General features: G+C 45.5%; 1 protein-coding gene across 1 annotated transcript; it reads right to left on the bottom strand.

Moving 5' to 3' along the window:
• Positions 1-1,249: 1,249 nt before the first annotated feature.
• LOC126510665 (40S ribosomal protein S25-like) lies at positions 1,250-1,723 on the bottom strand. Its single transcript, XM_050157338.1, has one exon. The coding sequence runs from the start codon at positions 1,644-1,646 to the stop codon at positions 1,266-1,268; it is 381 nt and encodes a 126-aa protein (XP_050013295.1). The 5' UTR covers positions 1,647-1,723; the 3' UTR covers positions 1,250-1,265.
• Between the last annotated feature and the right edge of the window lie 8,561 nt (positions 1,724-10,284).

Genomic DNA, 10,284 nt, shown 5'->3' with positions numbered 1-10,284 from the left:
CCCAGATTCATTGAAAGGATGACTAAATAGAAATCTCTCCAATTATGTCCCGAGATAATCCAATCAATCAACCAAGTGTCTGTATTTTAAGACACCATTGCAGTAAATCTTCTTTAACGTGCATTTCCCTGAAATTCTTGGCATTAGCCCTCCTGTAAGGTTTGCATTGCTAAGAACAACTGTTGCAGAAACAAGGGCTGTTTGCTTTTACGAATTAGCTCTCATCGTATTTTACGTCCCATGATGTAACAGGAATGAAGTCTTACTGTTCAGTTCACCCCGTTGTGCATACAGTTCAGTGATCCTTACACAGCGACTGAGGAACTGGGCATTGTGGTGCATCCTTTGCAATCTCCGTGCTTGGGTGGTAGAGGCAGGAAAATCATGAGTTCAGGGCCAGCCTACATCATATATTGACTCTGAGACAGGCCTAAGCTACATGACACCCTACCTCAAATAAATAAATAAACTGCATTTTTAAATTGACCGAATTTTAACCTTCTATGGCTTGCAACATCCAAGATGAAGGGCACATCACTTTTCTATGAAAATATCGCCCATGTCTTCTGATCTACAAAGACATCCTAAGACGCTTCAGACTGTTCGTCCAATCTGTCTTCTTGTGGACAGGCATATGAATCAGTGGTGTAGACTGCTGAGCATGCTCAAGGCCCTGGGTTTGATTCCAGAGTCATCAAAACAAAATCCATCTTCTCTCTTTCTCTTTTTAAAGATTTTATTTATTAAATATACAGCGTTCTGCCTACATGTATGCCTGCACAACAGAAAAGGGCACTGGGTCTCATTTTAGATGGCTGTGAGCCATCATGTGGGCGCTGGGAATTGAACTCAGGACCTCTGGAAGACCAGCCAGTGCTTTTAACCTCTGAGCCATCTCTTCAGCCCCCCATCTTCTCTTTTTAAGAAGCAAATACTCAAAATGATACTGAGAAAAATGGAAGAATAAAATTTACTTCTTCGCTGATAAGTAACTTGAAGGTAGGGAGTCTACTTAGCATGCATGTGGCCTTAGGTTCAATCTCTAACAACAGGTGTAAGTGCACACACACACACACACACACACACACACACACACACAAAGATGGAAGAGCATGGGAGTAGTAGATGGGACGTGGAAGGGGCGGTAGTGATTTAAGCAAACTAAGACTATATGAAAAGGCTTACGGAAATCCACTACTTTATGTGCTATTTTTTTTGATTTAATAAAGTTTTATTTTTCCAAATGTACAGCTGATTGAACCTGTTCAAGCATCTTCATCAGCAGCTGGGGCATCTCCACCCTTTGTGTTTCTGGTGTAAATTACTTGGGCTCTGTGCTTTGAAACCAGCTTGATAAGCCCTTTACTGAGGAGCTCCTGAAGAGCTGCCCTGGCCAAGGAACCACGAATCTTCAGTCTCTCAGAGACCACGGCTGGAGTAATAAGTTTATAGTTGGGCACTTCCTTACAGAGTTTGTCGTATGTAGCCTTGTCAAACAGGACTAGATTGTTGAGCTTGTCCTGAACTTTGCCTTTGGACCACTTCTTCTTTTTGGCCTTGCCACCGGACTTATTTACTGGGTCTTTGTCTTTTTTTTTGGCCGACTTTCCGGCATCTTTCTTCTTCTTGTCATCCTTGGGCGGCATGATGAAGTTCCGAGAGTGGCGACGACCACTGCAGCCTCCCTAAGATGTCGGGAAAAAAGTTATGTGCTAATTTTTAAAAAATTAAAGGAATTTGAATAGAAGTACCCTACACGGAGGTACAATGTGTCTCTCAGAAGACATTCATTACTAAATGAGAACTCTAAATGCCAGGTAGGCTCCAGAGACCCCGAAAACAAAACAAGTTATTGCCATTGCTCTTGTTTTTGTTTGCTCGTTTTTTGTTTTTGTTTTTGAGACAGGGTCTCACTATATAGTTCTGGTTGTCCTGGAACTCGCTATGTAGACCAGGCTGGATTCAGACACACAGAGATCTGCCTGTCTCTGCCTCTGGAGTGCTGGGATAAAAGGCATGCACCACTATGCCTTGCTATTGTCATGGCTTTCGATTGGCCACCATAACCAGACGGTGAGGTCTTATGCTGAAGGCATCACACACTTTAATAATTGCAGAACATTGCGAAATCAAACTGGAGCTGATCTGGAAACGTCCTCCCTGCTGGCATTCATAGTGCCGGGAAGTGTTACACAGGCTGATGGGAGACTGGCAAACCCTGCGTGACACACTACTGACCGGCTAGGCAACGTGTGTCTTCTAGGGCACTAGTGACAAGACTATTAGGGCAACCAACCACTTCTGACTGTGTCTGAGCCATTCTCCGCAGGAAGGCGTTCAGGTCTAGCACCGTAAACTTGAGCAAACACCTGTGGGTGTGGAGGTCGGAGACCCTAGGAGAGAACTTACCTCTGTGGCTTTGCTAAATGGACATGCTATCTAACTGTTTTCTAAATATGTCTACACCCATGCACCTGGGCTGTTCTTAAAATTGAGCAGAGAACCTGTGGACAGAGGTTAATGACCAGACCCATGACTATTCAAAAGTGTTGGCAATGAATGACTACTGACTGCTCAGTTCTAAATGGGACAGCCGAATCTCCATCCAAAAGGCTCAGAGGACATTTCCTAAGCGGGTAGGAAGAATGTAGACCCTGTAGGATGGGGAGGGGTGCTGTGATGCTAACCTGACTGTGAAGGGCTCTTGCACTCTTGAACCCGACTATGGTTGCATACAGGAAATCAAGTCAGTCTACATTCCAGGCTGGGGAGGGGACGGGTCAGGAGGAGCTGTTGGCAGTTTATGGGAGAGGAGAACTTATTTTTTTTTTCCAGGAAAGGGAAAGGGGAGTGACCACAGCCAAGCTCTGGTGGATGGCCCCTTGTCCACTAGCACACAGGCAACACTAACTAGACTTGGCGGGTTATCAAAAGATGAAGATAGAAGAGGAGGAGGAAAAGAAGATAAGAAGTCTGAAGGGAGACGTGTTGGAGGAGTCTGAAGGTAGGTGGGTGGATGTGATACTACATCGTACACAAGGATGAAATGGTCAAAGAGTAAATTTAAAAGTTCTTGTAGGAGGATCCTGAAGTTCGAGGTCGGCCTGGTCCACAGGGCTGGTTCCAGGACAGCTAGGGCTGCACAAAAAAAACCCTGTCTCCAAAACAAAACAATTTAAAAAAATTATTTTGGAGTTGGGGAGTTAGCTCAGTGGTAGAGAGCTTGCCTAGCAAGTGCAAGACCCTGGATTTAGGGCTAGAGAGATGGCTCAGCAGTTGCCAATACTTGTTCTTGCAGAGGTCCCAGGTTCAGTTCCCAGTACCCACATGGTGGCTCACAACTATCTGTAACTCCAGTCTCAGAGGACCTGATGTATTCTTCTGACCTCCATGAACACTACACACGTGTGTGCACTTACGTGTAGGCAAAATACTTACACACACAAAACATGCAAATCTAAAATGGAAATAATTTAATTTTTATTGCATTTCAATTGTTTTATTTTGTGTGTGTGTGCTAGCATGTGTATGTGAGCATGTGTGTGTGTGCTAGCATGTGTATGTGAGCATGTGTGTGTGTGCTAGCATGTGTATGTGAGCATGTGTGTGTGTGCTACCACATGTGAAGATCAGAGGGTGACTTGCAGGAGTTGGTTCTCCCTTTCTACTCTGTGAGTCCCATAGACTGACATCAGGAGGTCAGGCAGCAAGCGCCGCCTTCTCCTCAACCATGTGAGTCCCATAGACTGACATCAGGAGGTCAGGCAGCAAGCGCCGCCTTCTCCTCAACCATGTGAGTCCCATAGACTGACATCAGGAGGTCAGGCAGAAAGCGCCTTTACCTCCTCAACCATGTTGCTGATTTGTTTTTTACTCTGTAAAAATAAAGTAGTGTCAGTCAGGCAACGGTGGTGCACACCTTTAATATCAGCACTCAGGAGGCAGAGGCAGGTGGATCTCTGAGTTTGAGGCCAGCCTGGTCTACAGAACTAACTTCAGAAAAGTCAGAACTATATAATGAGACCCTGTTTCAAACAAAGAAACAAAAATTTTTAAAATAAAGAAGCACCATTTTTAAAGTAATACATATTCATTATGTGATTCTATCCTGCTTATAACCTAAAACTTCCATTAATGTCAATAGAAAATATATTTTCTTCTTCTTCTTCTTCTTCTTCTTCTTCTTCTTCTTCTTCTTCTTCTTCTTCTTCTTCTTCTTCTTCTCTCTCTCTCTCTCTCTTTTTTTTTTTAATCAAGACAGGGTTTCTTTGTGTAGTCCTCGCTTTCCTAGACCAGGCTAACCTCAAACTCAGAGATTTAGCGGTCTCTGCCTCCTGAGTGCTGGGATGAAAGATATGAGTCACCCTCATCCTCTGCCTCCCCACCCCCTAGTTTTTAAAATGTATTTTCTTATAAAATTTAATTTATGTTTTAAAGTTAAAGTATAATTGCTTACATTTCTTCCATTCCATTTCCCCCTTCCATCTCCTCCCAAACTCCTCTCTCCTCCTCCCTTTCTAAAAATTCTTTGATGAGACATTCACCTACTTTTTTTTTTTGAGAAAGGGTGTGGTAATTTGAATGTCATTGCCCCCATCAACTCATAGGGAGTGGCATTATTAATTAGGAGGCATGCTCAAGATACCCCAGTGTCTCAGTTCACTTCCTGTTGCCTGCAGATCAGGATGTAGAACTCTTAGCTACCCTTCCAATACCATGGCAGCCTGCGTGCCGTGTCCCACTATGATGATAAGGACTGAACCTCTGAACTGTGAACCACCCATTTCAATGTTTTCCTTTCTAAAAGTCACTATGGTCATGGTGTCTCTTCATAGCAATAGATATCCTAAGACACAGACAGAGTTTCTCTGTGTAGCCCTGGCTGTCCTAGAACTCACTCTGTAAACCAGGATGGCCTCAGACTCAGAGATCCGCCTGTCTCTGTCTCCTGAGTGCTGGGGAAAAAAGCAAATGCCACCACACCCAACTGCGTGCATCTTATTTATGCCTTTACCTGACTCTCACCCAGAACCTGAACCTCTTTCTTCATGTTGCTCATTGCTCTTCATTCCCAGCAATCTCGTCTCCTGTTCAGGCCTCCCTCACATTGCTCTGATTTCTCTCTGATGTTTCCCAACCATCCACAGAGGGTCGATGTATCAGGCCTCAATACAAACCTGGTGATTCTTATTTATTACTTAGTCATGTATTACTTAGCTATTTTTTGAGTTCTAAGAAATGAAATGTTTGATTTGACTATAAAAAAAAACAATAAGAATTTATACTAAAGAACCAATGTGTCAAGATATTTAAATTATCTTGTGTTTCTTTTAAGTTTTTCTTTTTTTTTTTTTTTTTTTTTGACCCTTGCCACTGAGGTGTATCCTCACTATTTATTGGGACAAGGTCTCACGTAGCCCAGGCTATACTTGAACTCACCATCTAGAATCCACCTCTTAAGTACTAGGATTACAGGTGGGCATCACTCTGCTCTTTTTGCTCCGATAAACACCATGACCAGAAACATCTTGGGGAGGAAAACATTTATTTGATTGACATATTACAGGACATGGTAGTTTGAATGTCTGGGTCTCCATAAGCTCATAGGGAGTGGCACTATTAGGAGATGTGGCTTTGCTGGAGTAGGTATGGCCTTGTTAGAGGAAGTGTGTCACTGTGGAGGGTGAGCTTTGAGGTCTCATATATGATCAAGCTATGCCCAGTGTCTCAGTTAACTTCCTGTTGCCTTTGGATTGGGATGTAGAACCCTCAACTCCTTCTCCAGCACAATGTTTTCCTGCACACTGCCACACTCCAGCCTCCATGTCCCACCATGATGATAATGAGCTAAACCTCTGAAACTGTAATCCACCACCTCGATTAAATGCTTCCCTCTATAACAGTTGTCACGGTCATGGTGTCTCTTCACAGCAATAGAAACCCTAACTAAGAGTCTGGGCCTCATCACAAGAAGCCAAGGCAGGAACTCAAAGTAAGAACCTGGAGGCAAAAACTGAAGCAGAAGCCATGGAGGAATGCTGCTTTATTTATTGAGTCAGGGTTGCCTGATGTAACCTCAGAATCACAAAGACTCACCTAAGGCTATCTCCTAAGAGTTTAGATGAGAGTTTAGCACCAGCCTCCCCACCTCTCTGCCTCCCCCCACCTCGCCCCAGACAGGGATTCTCTGTGTAGCCTTGGCTGTCCTAGAACTCCCTCTGTAGACCAGGCTGGCTTCTAATTTACAGAGATCCACCCGCCTCTGCCTCCCAAGTGCTGGGACCAAAGGCATGTGCCAACAGAGCCCAGCCATCTCTCCTTGTTTTTATTTGGCAATTTGTATTCAGGGAATGTCAAATCTGATATTTACTTGTCTGTCGTTACCAGGGAAACAGGAGGTTGGGTCCAAAACAGACCATGAGGGGAGCTCATCTTCAAAACCTCCCCACCGAGACTGTCAACCTCTGGAACACTTTTCAGGGGAGAATATCTATTTCCAGCTTCAAATCCTGCCCCCACCCCAAAGAAGCAGACGCTGATGGAAGACAAGGGGAAGGGGACGGTAAAAGAAGTATTGACTAAGAATTTGAAATGCTCACCTTTCAGGCATACCACAAATTCCCACTCCCTGTTCACGGCGGCTTTGCGTAACTCACAGAGACAGTGATGACAGACTCCTGTCTTCCGCTATCAAAATAAAGCAGCGCTCCTTCGCCCCGCCTCTGTGAAAACCGTGACCTCACCGATTGCCGGTGGAAGAAAGAAGAAAAGAAAAGAAAAGAAAATGTGTCCAGGCTGTGAGCTCACCTGCCTTTCAAACTGCTCTGTGATAGAAAGGTCCCTTCTGATGATCAGTTCTCATCCGAAAGGCTGTCCTTGGGTCCCTTCATAAGAAACAAGCCGGGCACCACAAAGAACCGTGCCAGCGGAGACTCCCTGCAACCACTGCCTGCTGCCACCTGGCAGAGGACAATCCACAATCGCAACAGGCTCCAGGCTCAGTGGTCCCTCTTCCCACAATCCTCCTGGTCTGTTGGAATCATTCGATTCCGCAGAGAGATCCATTTCTACCATTTCTTCCCCGCCACTCAATGCGGGAAGCACCCACAGCAAATCTTGGGAAGGACTTAGCTTGGTATGGAATCCCATCACCCAGACCCCTAGGAACTCTCAACCCAGACCCCTAGGAACTCTCAACGGCATGGGAATCATTTATGCCTAACATAAACCACTGAAGGATGCGACCCCAGCAGGTTTCCAGGCCAGAGAGATGGACAGATTTGAATAAGTGCTTGCTGGGTCCCTAGACTTTTCTCTGTGGGGAAGGAGATGATGGTAGAGACAGCGGGAAGTTTCAGCAAGAAGAACCCTAACAATATGAAGTATGTGGCAGCCTTCCTCACATTCCCCTTCAGTCGCAAAGACAATTTAGTGATATAAAGAGTTGAAGAGTTGCTTTGAGGGCTGCAGAGATGGCTGAGGCTGTCTTTTTTTTTTTTTTTTTTTTTTTGAGACAGGGTTTCTCTGTGTAGCCCTGGCTGTCCTGCAACTTGCTCTGTAGACCAGGCTGGCCTCAAACTCACAGAGATCTACCTGCCTCTGCCTCCCATGTGCCGGGATTAAAGGCATGTGCCACTACTGCCTGGCTGAGTTTTAAGAGCACTTATACATTTCCAGGGCACCTAAATTTGGTTATTAGCACCCACATTGGGTGGCTCCCGGACCACCAGTGTCTTCAGCTCCCGGGGACCTGGCTTCCTCTTCTGATCTCTGCACATATCTGAACTCACACACACACACACACACACACACACACACACACACACAACTTAAAATTTGTTGTTTTGAGACAAGTTATCACTATAAAGCCCCAGATGGCCTAGAACTCATCATGTAAACTAAGCCTCAAACTGACGAAGACTCCCTGTCTCTCAAGTACTAGGATTAAAGGAGCATACCACATGCCTGGCTAATTAATTTTTTTTTAAAAAAAGTAGACTTCCTTGGAGAAATTGGGGATTGTTCAGTGAGTACTTTTACCTAGTATGCATGAAGGGCGCTGTGTCCAATCTCCAGAACCTACAAACGGACTAGTGAGGCACACTGTAATCCCAGCACTGGCAGGAGCAGAAGGATCAAAGTCATCCTTGTCTACATGGAGTTTCAGACCAGCCTAGGTATGATGGTTTGAATGAGAAAGGTTCCCCCATAGGCTTGTGTAGTTACCATTTCTCTCCAGTTGGTGGTGCTGTTTGGGAGCAGTTATGAAACCTTTAGGTGATACAGCTTGGTTGAAGGAAATATGTTAGTGAGGTCCGATTTAAAGATCTATAACCTTGCCACTTCCTGCAGATGAAATGTGATCTTCTGGTTTCTTCTTCTTTTCTTTTTTTTTCTTTTTTTGGTTTTTCAAGACAGGGTTTCTCTGTAGCTTTGGAGCCTTTCCTGGAATAAGCTCTTGTAGACCAGGCTGGCCTTGAACTCACAGAGATCCACCTGCCTCTGCCTCCCGAGTGCTGGGATTAAAGGCTCACGCCACCACCGCCCAGCCGATCTTCCGGTTTCTTGGCTGTCATCTTGGCCATGAGGGACTCTGTCTCCCTGGAACCATAAGAAAAAACTGTTTGGTTGGAACCTCACCTCAGCTCCTGGCATCCATTCCTATACCCAAAGAGTCTGGAATGTACATGTGGAAGTTCCATCCTAAGCCCCATCCCATGGGAGTTGCCTCGGTCCAGGCTCCACCTCCAAGAAAGCCCACCAAACGATGACCCCTTCCCCAGAGATGCTCAAGACTACTCCCACAGAGTATTTAAATTCTACTCCAGAGAATAAACACATGGTTTTCCGGTCTTCCTTCCCCATCTCCACTCTGGGGAGCTGGAAGGCCACCCAGGAGCGTTGGTATCCATTAACCCTGGGCGTTTTCTAATTCAGTTTGATTTGGTCTGATTTGGATTATTGTGTTGGCAGAGAGGTTTATCGGGGTGCAGAAACTTTTCAAAAATCAACTTTTTCTTACTTCAGTTATCTTTGGTCATCGTATTTTATTACAACCAAAGAAAGGTAATCAATACACTGGGTAGTGCGAGACCTTTCTCAAAAACAGTAACAATGAAGCAATACAAAAATAACTCAACCTGGTGGTGGCACACACCTTTAATCTCAGTCTTCGGGAGGCAGAAGCAGGCAGATCTCTGTGAGCTCGAGGCCAACTGGGTCTATATAGTGAGTTCCAGGACAGCCAGGGCTACACAGAGAAACCCTGACTGGAAGACACAAACAAACAATAGCAGCTAATAACAGTAACAACTCTGAGCCTACAGATACATACCAGGATACTATGCTTGTGACCAGCCAGTTTAGCTCAGAGAAGGAAGGAAGAAAGAAAAAAGAAAGCAGTACACTTTGGTCCTACGAGATGAAATATTGACAAACTTCCTGGTGGTTGGGGTTGCTATCTTGGGCTATCGCCAGCCAACACTTCACCCAACAAAGCCCTCTCGGAAGGCATCTGTTGTTGTGACTGTTTTGAATAAAACTGTGACATTGCAGGAAAAGCTTACAGGGGAACAGCTGCTCTGTGAAAGAGAAGCCTGCCAACGCTTTCATTCCAACGCTGTGTTTTGTGAAAACTCATCTGAACGAGCCGATGTCTGCTGTATGTAGTGGTGTCCTCCTGAGCCAAGGCAGATGCCTGGACAGCATTACCCAGAGCTGAGCCGCGCCCCACAGCCTCCCGCATCCACCGACTTCTGAGATGCCTTCATTCCTTTCTCTGTGCTTCTTTTCATTTTAAAAGCCTTACAGCTAAGAATCAGAGGTCAGGGAGGACCGAAGCAAACAGTGTCTTGTGGACTTTGACAAGGCTGCTGTGCTCCTGAGCTCACGGCAGCCGAGGTTGCCTGCGCAGGATGGAGCCAGTCAGCAAGCTAGCAGGGAAGGAGATGGGGTTCTAACCCTCCACTCCTAACTGAGGAGCTAGAGACAGCTGTGGACTTCTCGGGTGCAGAGTCAGTTTTCTTTAAAGGTGTGGTCCCTGGAAGGCGGACCACGTCCCATTGAATAGCCTGACACAGAGGGAGCGTAGGGACAACTCTTTAAACTTGGTGGCTGTGGTGGTCTGAATGAGAAACGGCCCCCATAGGCTCATGTATTTGAATGCTTAATCACCAGGGAGTGGAACCACCTGAGGACAGAATGAGTAGGAGGTGTGACCTTGTTAGAGAAAGTGTGTCACTGCGGGTGGGCCTTGAGGTGTCCAAAGCCCGTGCCAGACCCAGA

This window comes from Alexandromys fortis, unplaced genomic scaffold (assembly GCF_014885135.2).
Source record: "Alexandromys fortis isolate MF-2015 unplaced genomic scaffold, M_Fortis_MF-2015_v1.1 scaffold_85, whole genome shotgun sequence".
Taxonomy (NCBI): domain Eukaryota; kingdom Metazoa; phylum Chordata; class Mammalia; order Rodentia; family Cricetidae; genus Alexandromys; species Alexandromys fortis.
Note: the sequence above shows the minus strand (reverse complement) of the source record. Positions and strands in the feature narration are given on the sequence as shown.

Excerpts from the sequence above, each read along its gene's own strand:
- LOC126510665 (XM_050157338.1), bottom strand. The coding sequence starts at position 1,646 with ATGCCGCCCAAGGATGACAAGAAGAAGAAAGATGCCGGAAAGTCGGCC.